Source organism: Scatophagus argus, chromosome 23, assembly GCF_020382885.2.
Source record: "Scatophagus argus isolate fScaArg1 chromosome 23, fScaArg1.pri, whole genome shotgun sequence".
In the NCBI taxonomy this organism is placed as follows: Eukaryota; Metazoa; Chordata; class Actinopteri; family Scatophagidae; genus Scatophagus; species Scatophagus argus.
In genome coordinates this window covers 11,268,640-11,286,969 of record NC_058515.1, presented here as the reverse complement: position 1 = coordinate 11,286,969, position 18,330 = coordinate 11,268,640, and the positions used below count along the sequence as shown (strand labels likewise).

Here is an 18,330-nt window from a genome sequence, read left to right as displayed (position 1 = left end):
CTTCTTTCTTTTAAGAACTGTGACCACAATGTGTAACTACTGATTTTACACATGAAAAGTAAATAATCAGTAATCTCTGGTGGACAGACTATTGTGTGTAATGTTAACTTCGAACACAACCCTTCCGTATTGCAAGGTAGCATTACTTTGTCTGACATACAACAATACTAATACAGCTGCAGTAATATTATATCAGCTGATATATTGGCTCATTCCCATCGTATGTGGGCTTATATTAACTAGGGCCTGTATAAAAGAGTCCACAGGTTTTTTATTGGCACATAATTAATGTTCATGTGCGCCTTAAAATCATCAAGACCATTTCCCTCTATCATAACAAGTTCACACAAAGCAGTAAAACTTAGCAAAACAGGCGGAAGCAGCGGCTTCTAGAGCTACACGTCATATCCTGAGTGCGCTTCTTTATAATATCACAGAGCGCGCGTGGGCGGAGTTTGCTGTTGCTTTATTCCAAAAGCACGAAGCACCGCCTCTTCGGCACAGCCCAAACGTAAGACTTAGACGAATGATTTTACTCCAGTGAAGGCGGGAGGATGAGAAGCAGCAGTTTTGACACAAGTGTTGTTATTGTTATTTCTAGCGGGCAAACAGCAGTGCCGGTGCTGGTGTGCTACCACAGGTTATTCCAGAGCACCGCCGAAGTTATTAAACATCATCCCAGCAGCGTTTCCTAAATGACTTTATATTTGTAAACTGTTCCGTGTCTGCGCTCGTTGAACAAGCTAACGTGAAGCTAAATTTTTAACGTCAACTTCTGGTTATTTAACCTCCTGTCGCAGCTGACTTTGACTGATTCAGAGGAATGGCCGCAAGGAAACCTAAGGGAAATGGCAAGTCTTAATAATATATGGGATTACGTTAAAACTACATGCGAAGGATGTAGGATTTTCTGTGTATTTTATTTTGTGCTTATCTATTTGTTGTAAAGTACTTTATAACGTTGGTTTTGCGTATAAACTAAACTATTCTTATTATTATTATTATTGTTGCCATACCTACACTGTAATTGTTTTTGCGCCATGCTTTGTCTCCTGCACAGATGTCAGCCTTCCTTTTGCTGCACTCCAGCTCCTGGCCCCTCCTGTGCGCCTGGTGTCTGCAGCCCTGTGGAAGGTGATGAAGCAGAGGGACGTGATGCAGTATGGGGTTGTGGAAGAATTTGTGACCTCGGCCTGTGAGACTGTCCCTGGGCTGCTCACCGTGAGACACCAGGGCAAGCTGGCATTGGGACTGAGGGGACGGGTGAGGTTACAGGGGGACGCAGATTTTGATGTGTGCCATCTGCTTTTATTCTCCTCTCCTATCTCAATGTCGGATTGTCGGATCACTTTTGAGAGATGTGTTGCTATTAAATTACTCAGGATTATATTTCTGGTTTGATTGTTACACATACTGTAAGGTACATCAACCTTCTTTTTAGTTAATCTTGGAGCTGTGCTGTAAAGAGCCAGATGAAAAGGTGATTATGCCGCACCTGGGAAGGATCTGTGCTCCCGCTGCCCTGTCATCATCCTCTGCTCCTACTATGGTAAATTAAATTTCATGCTCAGAATCTCAGAACAAATTGTATTGCCATTTTGTCACTGTAAACAACTTGGCTTTTGTTCCAAACATTGACACATTAGACTCACCACCAAACTTGAAAGTGATTACAAAGTAAACATCACAATATTTTTGATTTTGTGCCTTGAAACAGATGCTGTTACACTTATTTGGGCCATTTCATGCTGTCACTCACTTGTGTCCATTCCCAAGTGCTCTTAACATTTGTATGGAAAAAATGTATTTTTGTGCTGTTTTGTGTCCTAGAAGAGGGATGTTAAAATTCTGAGAACAGTGGAAAGTTTCCATTCATTGGTTCACACACTGCTAATAGACCCAGCAGAAAGAGAACAGTTCTTCAAGGTGAGTCTCAGCACGTATGACTGACTTCAATTTCTCATTGTGAATATTACAGCCAACAGTTCTTATTCTCTCTTCTGGTAGGAGGAGTTTCCTGTGGAGTATGGCCCAAAGTTTGACGAGGAACTGGAGAAGCTGCTGTGGGAGTTTTTAATCCGACTGGACCAGTTTCTTCCAGTTCCTAACCTTGCTCAGGTAGTGAGGGCATTTGTTTTTGCGTCTAAAAGCACCTGCTGAAAACACTAGATTCAATAATAAATGTCATTTTGAAGGAGCTGGTTATACAGTTAATAACTTGTTCCAGACTGTGTCATGGCTCAGTGATGCCCCCCCCATCCTGGAGGAGTGTGCACGGGCAGCCACCCAACCTCAGCTCCTCAAGATACTGCTTCAGCATCAAACCTGTCTGGGTCATCTGGAGGCAGCAGGTAGAACCAAATCACTCCTTAGTTTCTTGCCAAGATGACTGAGGTCTTTGATGTGAATTCCTAATAATCCTTATATTATTGTGTTGTACAGCATCCCTCCCTCCAAACATGGGGGACTCCATCCTTACTTCACTCTCTCTGCAACCTTCTGGAAAAATATCTTCAAATCAGCTGACGGGAGCCAAAAAGTCTTCTGCAGACCCTTCAGGTGCCACACAGACAAGAGATGAAACACCATTTATTACCCCTGTTATTGGAATAATATCTAATGAGGATGTCCCAGTTATGATCTCTGCCAACGAAAGGAATCTGAGAGGTGACAGTGTAACAAAAGAGAATTTGAAATTCACTATGGTTAAACAGAGACAAAACCCCAAAGATGATGGAGTGAAAGAGGATGGAGAACAAGTAGAGGACGAGATCAGCGCTTCAGAAAGAAGTAGTGGAATGAAACGCAAGCAGCCTGACCAAGATGAATCAGATGATGAGTTGTTAGGAGTCAGCAGTTCTGGGAAAAAGAGTTTGAGCAAGACTTTGAGAGTGAGCAGGCTCAGGCAGGGCAGACCAGACCACAGGACAAATGAGAGCAAAGACAAGGGGGCAAAAACTGTAAGAAACAATGAGTGTGATGGGGTAATCCTCGAAGCCCGCATGACCCAGCTGGGTGTCAAGACGCTGCGCCTGCCTGAGGATCCATGGCTCCACTCCATGTTTGTGTCCTGTCTTTGCAGCCAACCCAGTGTTGTTCTGGAAAAACTGTCAATGACTTCTGATAGTGCTGAAAGGACTGGTAGAGGAGCAAGATCCCCATACACGAAACAGCAGAATCAAAGGAAAAAGTCGCCGGTCAAAGCTCCAAGACATAAAATCATGAGCAACCAACCTCAGGAGCCTGACTCGGATTTTCCTGGCCTGGACGATAAAGAGTAAGAGAGAATACATTACCCATGGTGCAAAGCATGCCATAATGACTCAACCACAAGCTTTTTATTTTAAATAAATGATGAACTTAGATGAAGTGTTTTGGATTTTGTTAAGTAGCTTTCTGTATATTACATTTTGATCATGAAAGTTGTGTTTTAAACAAGTGATTAATCTGGTTACATGGCAGGACTAGACATTGTAGGTTGACCATAAAAGACTGGAAAATTATACTCAATGTACACACACACATGCTGAACACATTGTTAACACTTGACTTACAAATACAATAAAAACAGCTGATTTAGTTCAATGTTCCCAGTCTTTCTGTTTGTCTGTGAAATGATATTGATATATGATATATTAGTGGCTTAATGTTTCCTGGTTGTCTGTAGACTAAGCAGATCATTAAGCTACTTATTTACCATTTATCAGCTATTGGAGCCTTCACGTTTTAATGATGTTGTTTCTGCTTGACAGGAATCATCCTGTGTTACCGAGCATAAGCAGCTCTCCCTCACAGCAACGGAGTAACGGAGGTGATTTAACAGATCATGGAAATTCAGTGCAGGGGATTAACAAAAAAAGAAAAATCACCTGCACCAGTTTTAGTTTAACTGTGTTTACTTGTCTGTTTAGAGATGTCGTCCCTTCCAGGAGAGAGTGAAGACTACGTAGCTGATTCTGAGGATGAGGCGACAAAGAACTTCAAAGGCAGGGTATGTATTCTCTAAACATTTGGAAGCCGTTTTCACAGGGAGGGAAAATCTCTGAAAATGTAAGGAGGACAGATGGATATTCTTTTCAAGGCTTTGATATATTTGGAATAATGAAATCTGGTATTTGAAATTCATCCTGAGGACTTTTTTTCTCTATGCGACATGATTGTTAATGCTGTTATAATGTGCTCTTTCAAACATGTGGCACTTAAGCCTCAGATATGACAACTTACAGCCAGTTTACTAAACACTAACAGTCACTGAAAAGTGTGTAGCCTCCACATCCTCCATTGATCCCTGATAATTGACATGTCGTTGGACATTAGCTCTTACATACCGGGCTGCCGCTATTTTTCACTTTAGTTGATTAATCTATGAAATGTCATAAACGCTTCACAGTTTCTCAGAGCTCTAAATTGTGTCTTCAAAATGTTTCTTTTGTTCAGCTGTTTATGAAGCGCTATTACAGGACCAAACACGGCACTTACGTTCCCACTCTGAGGGAGTACTGGAAACCCGGGATGAGACGACGGGACCTGTCGTCTGTTGGCAGCAAGCGCAGATGACGAAAACGATTTTCCCTGTTGGCGAGGGAACAGTGTCTGACAAAAATGCCAGACTTTTGAATGTGGCTTCATTGGTTTTCTCAACCAGCTACAGAGACAAAGAAGCCATAAATGATTTGAAATGCACCAGGCACTGGCGCCAATGGACATTGATTTTCCTCATCTTTCTCTTGATTTTATTGTAGCCGAATCAAATTGCTTTTTTTAACTTGAAGAAGTCTTGAAATATCCCAAATGTTTATTGTAAATAAATGACCAGACAGTGGCTGTGACTTTTATAAAGATTTTAAACCTGCAATATGTTAAATGCTCAGTTAATAAAGATATTTGACATTGTAGTCATATTTTGTGTGAGGATTTGTCTCTTTGTAAGCTTGCTCTTGAACTGTTGGTGTTCAACTAATGTGATTTGTGACCTGACATTAAGGAGTGAATACTTTAAAAAAACACACAGTTGGTATAAATTTTTTATATGATGATTATAAAACTAGTTTCACAAATAAACACCCAAGAAAAGTAAATACTTAAACAGAAACCCAAAATTTTCAGTGATCGGTTATAGCTCTCATTAAGGTTTCTTAAGCATTATTCATGTCCAGCTTTATTCTGGCTGTGCTGTGGAGGGCAGTGGAAGTAGTCAAGATATAATCAAGACGTGTATCTACACAGGAACACGCACGATTAGGTTCAACTGTGAGATTCAGAGTCGACAGCTTATCCCTCCAGTCACTGTGATGGTCTCTCCGGTGATGTAGGACGCCTCGTCAGAGCACAAGAAGGCAATCACACCACCAATTTCCTCTGGCTCTCCAATCCTGAAGGGAAAGACGAAGGAAATGTGAATTGTGGTCGTCATAAAGTATAGCAGTTCTCACTTGAGTATGAGCTGTACCTCTTAATGCTGAGGTTCTTTTTGAATTCGTCCATCGCGTCTTCATTTTGCCAAAACTGTAATTAAAAAATAAAAGGTGATTCAAGTGAAGCGAGGACAAAAACCTCACAGTGAGGACAGGAAGTGTGTGTCTGTCCCCACCGCAGAGCTGAAGTGTGTCTTGATGATTCCAGGAGCCACGCAATTGACTCTGATGTTGCTGGGAGCCAACTCAGGGGCCAACACTCGGGTCAGACCCAGCAGAGCTGTCTTACTCACACTGTAAGGACCCAGGGCCTGCAGAGACAGAAACAGTCACAGTGTCCCCATGACTGGCACAAACACACGCGCACAGCAGGCTATTTGGTTTGCAGAGTGACAACAACACAAGAAACCAGAATGTTACAAAAAGAAAGACTTTCTTTGTACTTCTGCACCACTTTTAAAATCTTGTGTTTTACTTATTTTTGTATATTCTTTATTGCTGTTTTAAACTCAGTTTTCTCGTCTCGTCTTGTCTTCCTCCGCTGATCCAAATCCGGGTCACGGGGGCAGCAGCCTCAGACTGTCCTCTCCCTGGCCACTTCCATCAGCTCATCCGGGGGGATACCAAGGCGTTCCCAGGCTGGATGGGAACTGGGTCTGCCCCGGGGTCTCCTCCCGGATGGACATGCCCGAAACAACTGCCCAGGGCGACGTCTGGTTACACTGACTAGTAAATCGAGAGCTTCTTCTCCTCTCTTCACCATGACAGACTGGTGCAGTGTCCGCATCCCAGCAGACGCTATAATTCTGTTTCATTTTCCTCTCTTTTTCTCTGCATCCTATATTTTTGTCCTTCAGGATCAATAAAGTATTCATCTGTTTATTTTCACTATTATTATCAAGTGTTTTTTTAAGACCATCCTTCTATCCCTGTTTTTATGTATCTTATGTTTAATTAGCCATTTTCTATCCATGTTTTCGTGTTTGTTCTTTAGACTTTTTGTGTGAAGCACTTGGTGCATGTAATATTTCTCACATGAAAGGTGCTCTACAAATAAAGTTTATCATTAATATTTGAATCCTTTCATAGCATAACAGTACAAAATAGTCAGTTTATTTTAACTTAGGTACACCAGCCACAAAAGTGGGGGTAAGAATTAAAAAGCTAAAATAACCCTGCTCTTCTTTATCATAATATAACTATGTTTGAAATAATTATTCTGTTTCTACTCTCACTGACCTTTATTGGTTGATATCCCGCCACAGATGACACATATATTACATTTCCCCCTCTGAAAGACAAACACAAGCACATCAAAGCATTTTACATTTCAATATGCAGTGAAACGTTTTTAGTTTGTTATGCCGATTTATCCATTTACTGAGTGCTGTATCATCATTAAGTTTGTCATTCATTCACCCCCTCTTCTCCATATGAGGCACCACCAACTTAGTCATGAGGACGGCTGATTTCACATTTACAGACAGGATCTATACAAGAAACATAGAAACAACCACTTTAAATATCAGATACTTTCGGTATTAAAATGATTGCATATTATTATTAGTTGTTTGAGTAAATGAAAGGAGGAAGAATTAGAATTGTTTGGTCAGAGGCAGGTACCACAGACTCATTTAAATAATTTCTGATTTTTGCTTTATAAATGAGAGCTGGTGCTACATTTGCCATCTGTACCTTGTCCCAGATTTCCTCTGTGCAGTCCAAGGTGTTTCCAAAGAAAGGGTTGACTGCCGCATTGGAAACAAGGATATCAATTCCCCCACACTGCTCCAGAGTCTGTTTCCAACACAGAGTTAGACTAATATTGAGGTTATAAGTCAAATACATCACCAACAACCTCATAATTACGGAGGAGCCGAAACCTGTATGAGAACCATATAACTATGGATGCTAAAATTAAAAAACCATTCACCATTTGAACCAGTTTTTCTCTGTCTTCTCCCTTGCCAACATTACAGGTGGTCCCGGTCACTTGGATGCTCTGGCTCTGCAGCAGCGCCACAGCCTTGTCCACGTTGGCCTGCCGCCGGCTGCTCACCACAACGTGGGCTCCCCTCCTTCCCAGAGCCTGTGCCGTAGCTAGACCGATTCTGAGGAGGAGAAGAAGAAGAGCAACTCGGCGTGAGGGCGATCAAATCTGTACTGCAGCTGTTTCATATGTCACTATCAGACAAATACATACTGCAGTCACAGTTACTGCAAAGGTGAAGATGTCCTCAGCACCAGATTGATAAAATTTGCCTCATTTCTTTCTGCAAATTTGGAAAACCTTTTTCAGCTGTCTTGTGGAGAAAACCAGTGTTAATGATATATCAGCAAAGGGAATGTGCTGCTTCATCAGGACAGCAGACAACTGCAGCCAAAGCCCTTTTCTTAGTTACTGTTCTGTGTATTTTAGGGCTGTGCTGACAAAAGTTTAACGTGTAATTTTTACCCATCTGTGGAGGCAGTGACTATGGCTACCTTCCCAGCAAGGCTGCTTTGAGACATACTCCTCTGGCCAGCGGCAGGATTGGTCCTAAGGAAACTGAATACACTCCTCAACATCACCTGTGAACGGAGAATGGTTAGATTTATTTTTTATGGACACACTGGGTAAGTAGAGCAGAGGTCATATGGACCCTGACAGCAGTGGTGCACAAGCCGAATGCTGAGAGATATAAATATTAATAGTGAATAAAGCGGAGAAAGTCTTTTTTAGTTAGTCGTTTACATTAGTAATATTTATTGATCTGTGTTGAACAAACAGCAATGATACGGCAATCGATCGGTATTCACAAAGGCAGACTGAGGTAACTTTATGGAAGGTTATGCTCACACAGCGGGGTGCAATGTATAAGAAACTAATGCAAGCATGTAAATATGACGAAGAACATTATTACCCTGCAGGTCAGCTGAGCATGAGGTTGCACAGAAGTAAAACTTAGATCTCAAGCTTGAACCTTCGACTACCAACGATTCACGTCTGCTTCAGTCAGTAATTTCCGGGTGGGGGTCCAGCTGTCAAAATAAAAGCCTTCAGGAAGCAGCCCCACGCAATTCGCTGCTCTTTAATTCAGTTGTACAACCAACCAGACATATTATATTAATTTCTGAGGGAATATGAAATTTGATTACTGTATTAAAGTCGGGCGTATATATTTTTTTCTCAATATACAGCCTAGTTTCCTTTCAAACGGCTAAATATAGCGTCCCTAAACGCAACCCGCAAAATCGAGCCAATCACACAGGGAGGCAGTCTTTTCCAAGCGGCGGAGACCTATGTGATTTCACAGATGTTGGATTGGTCTCAAGCCAGTCGCTGGCGCTCATGGTATGCTATTAGATTAGTGGAATACGTAACCTTCTTAGGAGGCGGAGATAATTTTGTTGTCATCGCCAAAGATGATTGAACGCCAATAGCCACTGATTTTCACGCCAGAAAAGAAGTGATTTCACGTATTAGACTATAGACCGTACGCCGATACGAAGTTTATCGGCGACAAAAAGCGAGGTAATTATTTCAGAACGATTGTTTTTACGCTGCTAATGTTGACTGGCAAACACATCGGCTCTATCGGTTTAGCCCGATCGTGCCATTGTTGTTTTGAACTGAACTTTAGCGTTAGCAGAGAAAGGCGAAGCAGATAAGTAGCGTTAACATGGCTAACATCAACTAGCTAGCGTTAGTACCTAGGCCGCGACAACATAGCTACCGTTACTCTAGCGGATCTCTTCAGTTCAAATGAATTACGATTTGAGCTGGACAGTAGCTATATGCTCAATTAACGAAGATATGTTTGATAGCGAATGCACATCGCTTATTTATTTGCGACATTAAGCTAACTTGTTAGCTTTCGCTGATCGGGTTGCATTCAATGAAACGCTACTGGGCGTGGAAAGGATAAGACAGGTGTTGCCGCTTTCTGCTCAGCTTTCCTTTCACATGTCTGCTGTATGAGTTGAGGTTAGCACACTTTCTCGGTTTGTTATAAATGAGTCGTGAAAAGCGTTTCTACGCGGATTGTAGGATTCCTATGAAGGCGGAGACGACGAGGCGCTCGGACTTGGAGATGTGTCCTATCCAGACCCAGCTGTGCTTCTGCACCCAGTGCCTCTGGCGACCAACACATCCATGAGAACCACAGCTGATCTAGATGGATGACCACGACACTCGACTTACACTTTCTCTGAGACATAACTGTTAACGTCACAACGATGTCTGTCTCCGTGAGTACAGTAGTTACCTCTTTTTTTGTATGAATTTTCATGCACTGTGCTGGTGTGGTTTCATAATGATGATCAGATGTCATCAAAGCTAACTTGAAAATAGAAATATTTCACGGGGTGTCTCTTTCGTTTTTTTTAAATATTACCTCACCATATCTTTATGTTTTATCGGAGTATCATTGCCTCCTTTACTGTTCTAAGTGGGTCCCACATGGCTCAGTGGAACCTAGTTGTCCCCAGGGGGTTGGTTTGGAAAATGAAAGAGGGCCTGGCTCTATGGCTTTGGGTTGGCAATTAAGTCCTAAACAGCAAGGGACAGATGTGCCTCTCATCCCCTCCCCCTCCCTCTCATCTCCCTCATTACCATTAAGCCCTTGTGTCCATTTGATCATTGATCCTCCCTGACTGTGGCCCTCTTTTTTCCATGCTTCACAACCACTGACAAAGCTGCGTATTTTGAGTTTGTTGTCATGCTTGGTTTTACATTTTAACTTTTTTTGTGTTCACCCGTTCTCTTCCCTTCCCTCTGTCTCTCGCAGAGATATTTTACGAGATCTTCCCTATTCAGTCCCATTCAGCACTCAGCAATCAACTTTTTTATGACCCTGGCTTGGCATTGCCATGTCAATGTAGTTATTTGTGGTGTTAAAATTTGAAAACCTAGTTTAATACGGTCATTGGTGTGCATATATGAATTACTGAATGAGAGGATCCGAGTTTATGATTTCTACTCTTGTTTTGCCCTCTTTTTCAGACGGTATTGGCTAAGGCACTGTTCGACAACACTGCAGAGAGCCCGGAGGAGCTGGCTTTCCGGAAGGGTGACATCCTGATGGTTCTTGATCAGGAGCAGACTGGTGGGCCGGGCTGGTGGCTCTGCTCCCTGCATGGCAGACAGGGAATTGCCCCTGCCAACCGCCTTCGACTCCTCCAGACAGCCCCACCCCCAGGCTCAGACCTCCGTCATGGCTCTGTTGAAGACTCTGTTTACTTGTCCCCTGGTTCCCCGCTGGCCCGGACTGCTGTCAGCAGCAGTGCAGAGGACATAGATGGAGTGTATCGCTCCCCGCCAGGCGTGGGTGAGGGACGAGGAGTTGGAGCCGCATCAAGACCAGGGGAGCTCCGCAGAGTCGAGGGTGGGCGCCCGCGCTCGCATTCCAGTTCTGGCACCCGTCCCAGACCTGACTGGGATATCGGAGTGGCGGGGCGTCCACGCTCACCGTCTCTGAGAGGACGAGGCACAGAAATGACAGGAACACTTTATCAGACTCCAGTAAGTCCCATGCCTTCAGCAGCTCAGCATGTCAGGCAGCCAGGAGCTCTTATAGCTTCAGAATCTGTGTACCTGTCCCCTACTGGAGTGCCAAGGGCAGCTGATGAACCAGAGGACACTACATATCTAGTCCCTAGAGAAACACTAACAGCAGGACACTCTGACGACTGTTACTTGGTGCCCAAAGGTACACCACTTGCAGGTGACGATGTTTACCAGTCTCCAACAGGAGGAGTGGCTAACGCTGTCTGCTCTAATGGTCCCTCTACTGTTGGTGGAACACCTGGTACCCCCAGAGTGAATCAGGACACACCTGGAATGTACCAAACACCCACCCCTGTTGGAGCAAGCCTTCACAGGACTTCAGCCACAGTTTTGGCCCACCAGCACCCATCTCAGTTGTCACCTGCCCAGGCATCATCCAGACCTCTGCTCAAGGGAGTTTCACCTACCCCTGCTGTTTCCAGGGGCAAACCTGGTATGGCCTGTCACCGGGGGTCCCCTTTGCTGGTCAGAGCAGGACAGATGAGGGTTCCCGGCTCACCAAACTTTGCTCGCAAACCTCCACCTCCAGCACCGCCAGTGAGGGGAGTCACTCGGAAAGATGCACAACAAGCAGCACTGTCATCGGCTGATTGTAGCTCTGCACCCAAACCCACTGCTCAGGTCACTCCTGTAAGTCTGCAGCAAGAAGTGGCCAAGCAGAATGGAACTCCTCAGAATAAGGAAGAAAGGATGAACAATGGCACGGAGAAAAGCGGCAATGTGCAGAATAAAAATGGAGAGAATCAAGATTACTCAGATCCTGTGGATGATCAGGTTTGTGATGGCTACTTCACATTAGTGCCTCATTAGTTCATATTTTAGTTTCTCCAAAAATGTGTTTTTATACTATGGATATGTGAGTGGCGTAAGAGTTTCATTTGGTTGTTTAAAAAATAGATATACATGTTTTGGTCCACCAAGACCTGCAGTCATAATTTTGGATTTTCTGTTTTTGTTGTCTTGGTAGGTGTATGATACCCCTCCCAGTGGCAGGTGGCAGCGTCCAGTCCCATCCGCCCTTGGCGATGATGATGGCATCTATGACACCCCTCGTAGTGTCCCACCACAGGTTGACTCTGAGACAGAGGTGAAGACAACACTTGACTTGACACACTGAACCACAGACCTTTCCTATTAGTGCCTGTTTTCCTATTTTCTGAAGGGGAATTCCTTTCATAAGTACATTTCATTTCATAAGTAGATTTCATTTGAAACGTGCATTTTCAAAAAAAAAAAAAAAAAAAAGTTGTTCGGAATGTGCAGACATTAAATATTCATCTGTGCTGTTCTCCAAGGGTTCTGCATGTAATATGCATACTTGTGCTGTTTTTGACAGTGAAGTGATAATCCTTATTAAGGTTATGATTCACCAAAAAATAACTGGGAACCGTGGTAAACCATTGTATTGAATGCGTGTCTGTACAAGTAAAACGATTCCCTTACAAGAGATGACTATCAGACACTCTGTCACCATTTCTTCCCACATTCCACCATCCGCCTGTGTCCCTGCCCCCCTATAAGCCGAAGCCACACCTGTCTCTGTCTGCTGTGGGAGCCTGTCTATCCAGTCCAAATGCTGCTGCTATTTTCTCTCAGTCACACCCATGTGTCAGGGCCATGCCAAGGCCATAGCACCAGCACCCTGCCCCCAGTGGTCTCCCCTGTGCTGTTACTTGAATGTGTTTGCCAGCTGATGGATTATTTTTTCCTCTTTGTCTGCAGTTACAAAGAGGAATGTAGACAGTGTTTTTCATCTTCACAATTAAAGGGGAAGAATATGTCCCTGTCCACTTTAACCAGTTCAGTCTGATTACCCAGGCACATGTCCAGTTCAAAGCCTTCTAATATTTTATTGTCGCAAACTTTGTGGTGCTTGCTCATTGAAGTGGTCCTCCGTTCATTTCTTAAGGTGAACAACATGTACAATTTCAAAAGATGCATTTTGTCTTCTTGCCTATTTGTAGGTCTATGATGTCCCCACCATCACACTGAATGTGTCCACATCAGATGTCCAGACTGATGAAGTTGATGACGACGTGTACAGTGTCCCTACACTTCCAGGTGTGCCTCTGGGCACAGGGGAGGCCACCACCAGCCTCTCTGGGGAGGATGTGGCCCTGGTTGGACAGGTCTACCGCGTTCCTGGACCTGAGAAACGGACCAGTGGTGGCGGTCATGACAAGGACTCCTCTGAGCCTGACTGTGGCATCTATGACATGCCTGCTTTGACTGTTGAAGTCCTCCCTCACTCTTTGTCATCCTCCTCCACCTCTACTCGCCGCCTCTCTATCTCTAGTAACGGTTCAGGTGACATGCAGTGGAGGGCCTCACTCTCCAGCCTTGTCCACTCGGTGCTGAGCACAGTCTCCTGCTCGTCCTCTACTCTGTCGTCGCGGGACCTGGCCACTTCGTTGGCTGAAATCCTGTCAACCTGGAAAGCCAGCCATTCAGATGATCCTCCACCTCCTCTTCAGCAGGCGTGGGCTCGGCTGTCGGACCTCCTGCCGGCGCTCTCTGCTGTTGGCAACGCTCCTCCTTCTGAAGGGCTCTTGTTGCTGGTCCAGCGCTCTCTTGAGGAAAGTGTCCTCCTCTTGCAGGCTCAGGGCCGTCCCCGCCTGCCTTCCCAAGAATCCCTGTCTCGCAGGCCGTTGCCCGCACTCCCGGTGCCTGACGGGAAGTCCTCAGGAAATGGGATGGGCTCCCGCAAAGGTAGCTGGATCCAAGAAAGGCCACTGCCTCCAACCCCTCAGCCTTCCTTCCCCTTGCCTCCCACTCCATCAACTGTGACACTGACAGTGGGCCCTGCTGATGGAGAAGATGACCCAAGCAATGAGTATGCAGGAATTGGCTTGACTCCCATTCCTGCTCCAGTACCTAGTGGAGACAGTGTTGGATATGTGAAACTACAGGTTCGTTTTCATGATAATATGAATTAATAATTTAATCTTGAAGTAATCATCACAAGTAGCCAGCATGTTTTTTGTGCCTGAACACATTTGTACAATTGTTTTTTAACTATAGTTTTATGGTTACAGTATAGTCCAGCGTAGCCTGTAAATGTGTCAATAAACATGCCCAACTCCTCTCCTCTTTCCTGCACTAGGGTAAACCAGAGCCACCTCCTGATGCCCTGGCTGAGAATGGACAAACACAAACTATCACCGCAGAGCCGAGGGTGAGTCTCTTCCTCTGTATGTTTACTTCTGTGTACACAATCCTGCAATCCTCCGACAGTCCACAGACTGTCATTCTTTAGAGAGTTGTTGTTGTACAGAAGACCACACTGCAAGTCTACACAGATAAGTCATTGATTCACTCACTGGAGTTCACAGAGTGCTCTGTTTACTAATGGACACTGTGACTCATTAATCCAGCTTGCAGCAGCCCTTTGAATCCTGATGTGGTCGAAACCCATCCTCAGTCTACACTTTTCTCCACACAACCTGATGAATTCCCACATTAACCCCAGCTGGTTTTTGTTCCCTGAATCCATACGCTGATTCGTCGTGTGTGGAGATGGAAAGGATTTGTTTGTGACATCAAAGCTTCCAGTTGTTTCTCTGACAAACCAACATCAAGGCTTACAGCTGGAGACTTGTAATAACATCAGGGTTTCCTATGCATTCATTCATTTGTGGCAGCCCGTCACATATTCATTTCCTATTTTTGGATCTGTGTGGATGGCTCTCTCTCTCTCTCTCTCTCTCTCTCACACACACACACACACACACACACACACACACACACACACACACACGTACACAAACACAACATGTGTTCGCCTCACATAGACTTTACACTACTCGGGTGGGCCAGAGGCCCAGGCTCACCTACTGTTGTGAAAACAGTAGCATGTCTGAGTGTTTGTGGTGAAAAGAGAGCTAAAGGGGGAAAAGCAAGGCAGGCAGATTAAAGTACCTGCAACCAAACATTTATAGTCACGTGTTGTTGTGTCAGTCTAAATCAGTTTTGCCTTCTGCTGCTTGAGACTGGGCTCATGTTTTCTTATCACTCTGTCTGCATTTTTCCCACTCCTTACTTAACTCCCTGGTTACACCATAGACGTCCAACAAGAGGTCACTTGTAAATCTTAACAATCTTGCCTCACATTGGCTGGAGGCTGCAGGACAATAAGTGACAGAAAAGCACAGTCATTCTTTGAGCAGTGCCACTTGCTGACGTACTGTATGTGTGTGGGTGTCTGTCTGTGTCTGACGTTTAAGTGCAGTGTAAGACCCTCAGTCTTCTTTTGTCTGCACATGTTTTGCGTTACATTAACTTTATCATACACCTGCAGTCTGCAGCTGGTGCCAGTCCAGTAGTTATTCTGATTTTGAACTGCATGCAAATCATTATATAAAGTTTTTTTTTCTCCCTTCTACACAACCTCTATGTTTTTAGTTAGTTTACCATTTGGCACATGAGGAGTTTGATAGCATCCCATAACCTAAGGTGACATCTTCCCATGTTTAGTTTTGTATTTGTTATTTTATTCAAATTATTGTCACGTATGGAAAGAAAAGCACCAAATCCTTGTTGTCTTCTTGCATATTTATCTGACATCTTTTAGATTTTCCCAGCTGTAATAGACTTGTCACAAGCCAGCCAATTTCTCAGTCATCTCCAAAAGACAGTGCTGCGTATAGTGCTAGTGGCATGACTCTGTAGCATAACTCTTCTTTACAAATACTAATTTCATCTTTCCTCGTACAGTTGACCCCATCCCCTGGTCTCCCGGTGTCCCTCTCCCTGGAGGACTCGGAGCTGCTATCTTTTTACTCCTCTCAGAGCCTCGCTCACCTCTCTTGCCTGGCAGATGCCATCGATGTGCTCTTCAGCAGCGTGCAGGGGAACCAACCTCCCCGCATCTTTGTTGCCAGAGGGAAGAGTCTCATTGTGACAGCACACAAGCTGGTGTTCATCGGGGACACGCTCTCGCGCCTCCTCACCTCTGCCGACCTCCGGGCCAAGGTATGTAAAGACAGCTAAACACACACTTTGTTTTCATGATGCTATTTGTGTGAAATCATGAGATATATCCAAAATGCTGAGGACAAAGCGCAAGAACTATATCCATCCTGAGGTAGACAATCAAAGCTGTGCCATAATTGGGATTTTATATCTTTTCCTCACTTTAGATCACAACCTCGGGGGGACGACTCTGCCAGGCATTGAAGTCAGTTGTCGTGGCAACAAAGGGCGCTGCACAAAACTACCCGTCAGTATCTGCCACCCAGGAGATGGTGGACCGCGTCGCTGAGCTTTCCCAGCAAGCAGCTGGCTTCTCCACTCTGCTCCAGCGTTTGGCAGAAATATCCTCATGATATTTCATATCACTCACGTAAAAACATTGTTTACACTACACATATATTTTCTCTCTTTGAAATGCCTTATTTGTTGTTTGATTCTTTCTTTACCTTTCATTTGTATGGGATTGAAGCAAGCAAAGTTGAATCCTGGCGTCGAGCCTTGCTGCAGCTGTTACTTAGCTGGGTTTTCACTGTGTTGGTTCTGTCTTCCAAGTGTGTTGGTTTGCCTTTGTTTATATACTGACCTCTGTGCTTTGACGCCAGGCACACCGTGTCTTTTTGAGTGTTAACTTATTAAATATTTGAAGCCCTGCTGTGGCTTTGCGTGTCTGTGCGGATTGCTTATCTTGGGAGCTTTGCTTTATTGTGTTGGTCATATTTCTTTCCCTCACTTGACAGCCAGTTTTCCTTCCTTTCTCTATTTATTTAGCCATCCCTCCTATTCCAAAAATAGCACAGAAGGAGGCCTTACATCCTGGTTCTGGCCTACTTTCTGACACCCAGAAGGCCTTTTGTGATTATCATTCTGGAGCTCTTGAAGCAGCATATCGAGCGTTTGGGGCTTGATGGGATGAGGCGTGGAGTAGGAAGTTTGCCCGACTTCCATTCTTAATTTGTGCAAGTATATGTTGTGTTTGTGTAGTGCCCATTTCCACAAGAAAGCAAAGATTAACTGCAGTAAAGCATGTAATCCATGGCATGAGGATTATATGAAACATCTCTCAACACATGGCCAGTTTACAATCACGATAATATGTGAGCATTGATGCAGTGACTGGCAGTGAATAATAATAGTTGGATGAGAAATTGCTTAATCTTGTTCTTTCCCACAGTCACATGTTACCCTGACAGTGGGTAAGAAACCTGTTGACCAAGCTCACCTGTCTCCACACGTCTTATTATGGTGTACATGCTCACGTCTCTTTCACTGTCTTTGCTTTTCATGTTCATTTCTCGTAAAATGAAGACGCATACCTGTTTTTCCATCTCAGACCTCCAGATTAATATCTGGCCTCTGTCAGTTTCATTCATACCATTTATCACATGTATAATAATAGAAACATGCTCAGTATTAAGTTCTTGTGGAATCTATACTAGACTGGAAGTTGAACAAACATTTACATGACAAATCTTTATTGTGTAAACACATGAACAGCTTCATCTTTGGGTGCTCTACAAAGTTTGATTATTATACTCAACAGTGTTTGGATCAATCTTCTGTATCATTAGTCATATTGCTAAACATGATATTCAAGTTTTTTTCTTTTAGATCCAAATCAGTATCTTCAGGGCATTTCATAATCATTTTTACAGTTGTGTCAGTTGAAATCGTTCTAACTTCCTGCTTTGACATTTTAATCTACTGCAGTGCCACCTTGTGGAGGTTTGAAGTATTACTTAATGAATACCTGCCTGCCAAAACAGGCTCAATAGTGTATGTATGAGAACAGCATGATCGGGAACTAACCTTGAGTTCAATATTTATTATTGTCAGTTCTTATGTTCTTTGCTTTTCAGTTTGCATGGCTTTAATTTGCTTACATCTTTATATGCATCTCCTTCAGGAGGGGTGATTTTCCTTGGTGATTTACCGCGAACGAAAATCTGTCTTTGTTTTTTTTTTTTTTTTCTGGAAAAATATGTCTAAGTTACAGTTCAAAGATGGCTGTGTTTTCTATTATACAAGAGAGTTTTTTACACTACGTGAACTCATTTGAGTCTGTTATCCATATTTGATGAGGTATAAAAGTGAACGTTTCTCCTACATTATGCAGACCTAAATCTCTTAACACTACATTTGATGTCTGTCTTGTATTCCTCTTCAGAATGCACAAATACATCTTTTGCAATTAAACTAATGTGTCTCCATTATTTATTACAGTATTAGACTGTCTGAAAATTACTTTATCTACAGAACATCCTCTATTTGTTGTATTTCGTAAACTAGTCCAAGTCAAAAATAAAATACTGGACGAATATTGTCACAACTGTCATGGAGCTGTGATGTGACTCGGATAACCCGAGCCTTACCGGAAACGTCCGATCTGTGACGCCGAGC

General features: G+C 43.7%; 3 protein-coding genes across 5 annotated transcripts; 2 read left to right on the top strand and 1 right to left on the bottom strand.

Moving 5' to 3' along the window:
* Window positions 1–494: 494 nt before the first annotated feature.
* On the top strand, window positions 495–4,907 carry tinf2 (TERF1 (TRF1)-interacting nuclear factor 2). Its single transcript, XM_046381524.1, has 10 exons — window positions 495–851; window positions 1,061–1,263; window positions 1,442–1,549; window positions 1,831–1,926; window positions 2,008–2,118; window positions 2,228–2,351; window positions 2,443–3,277; window positions 3,753–3,811; window positions 3,912–3,991; window positions 4,438–4,907. Exons 1-10 carry the CDS (start codon window positions 824–826, stop codon window positions 4,555–4,557), a joined length of 1,764 nt encoding a protein of 587 aa, XP_046237480.1. The 5' UTR covers window positions 495–823; the 3' UTR covers window positions 4,558–4,907.
* Window positions 4,908–5,011: 104 nt separating this feature from the next.
* dhrs4 (dehydrogenase/reductase (SDR family) member 4) lies at window positions 5,012–8,478 on the bottom strand. Its single transcript, XM_046381525.1, has 9 exons — window positions 8,318–8,478; window positions 7,870–7,985; window positions 7,348–7,525; window positions 7,110–7,211; window positions 6,834–6,904; window positions 6,654–6,705; window positions 5,591–5,725; window positions 5,450–5,505; window positions 5,012–5,372 (listed from the first exon to the last, which is right to left on the bottom strand). Exons 2-9 carry the CDS (start codon window positions 7,980–7,982, stop codon window positions 5,258–5,260), a joined length of 822 nt encoding a protein of 273 aa, XP_046237481.1. The 5' UTR covers window positions 7,983–7,985; window positions 8,318–8,478; the 3' UTR covers window positions 5,012–5,257.
* Window positions 8,479–8,730: 252 nt separating this feature from the next.
* efs (embryonal Fyn-associated substrate) lies at window positions 8,731–18,126 on the top strand. Of its 3 annotated transcripts, none has more exons than XM_046381520.1 (8): window positions 8,736–8,928; window positions 9,445–9,644; window positions 10,399–11,736; window positions 11,930–12,049; window positions 12,927–13,871; window positions 14,066–14,137; window positions 15,676–15,933; window positions 16,101–18,126. In XM_046381520.1, exons 2-8 carry the CDS (start codon window positions 9,633–9,635, stop codon window positions 16,284–16,286), a joined length of 2,931 nt encoding a protein of 976 aa, XP_046237476.1. In that variant the 5' UTR covers window positions 8,736–8,928; window positions 9,445–9,632; the 3' UTR covers window positions 16,287–18,126. The 3 variants fall into 3 exon arrangements, with proteins under 3 accessions (XP_046237478.1, XP_046237476.1, XP_046237477.1); XM_046381521.1 differs by lacking the exon at window positions 8,736–8,928 and adding an exon at window positions 8,935–9,327; XM_046381522.1 differs by lacking the exons at window positions 15,676–15,933; window positions 16,101–18,126 and adding an exon at window positions 14,221–14,684 and having other exon boundaries at window positions 8,731–8,928.
* The last annotated feature ends 204 nt before the right edge of the window (window positions 18,127–18,330 follow it).

Coding starts and splice junctions, on each gene's coding strand:
- dhrs4 (XM_046381525.1), bottom strand. CDS start 7,982: ATGTTGAGGAGTGTATTCAGTTTCCTTAGGACCAATCCTGCCGCTGGC. Junction 6,905..7,109: donor CAGAGGAAATCTGGGACAAG/GTACAGATGGCA, acceptor TTTCTTGTATAG/ATCCTGTCTGTAAATGTGAA. Junction 6,706..6,833: donor CCTCATATGGAGAAGAGGGG/GTGAATGAATGA, acceptor TTTGTCTTTCAG/AGGGGGAAATGTAATATATG.
- tinf2 (XM_046381524.1), top strand. CDS start 824: ATGGCCGCAAGGAAACCTAAGGGAAATG. Junction 852..1,060: donor AAGGAAACCTAAGGGAAATG/GCAAGTCTTAAT, acceptor TCTCCTGCACAG/ATGTCAGCCTTCCTTTTGCT. Junction 3,812..3,911: donor ACAGCAACGGAGTAACGGAG/GTGATTTAACAG, acceptor TTGTCTGTTTAG/AGATGTCGTCCCTTCCAGGA.
- efs (XM_046381520.1), top strand. Junction 11,737..11,929: donor CAGATCCTGTGGATGATCAG/GTTTGTGATGGC, acceptor TTGTCTTGGTAG/GTGTATGATACCCCTCCCAG. Junction 14,138..15,675: donor CTATCACCGCAGAGCCGAGG/GTGAGTCTCTTC, acceptor TTCCTCGTACAG/TTGACCCCATCCCCTGGTCT.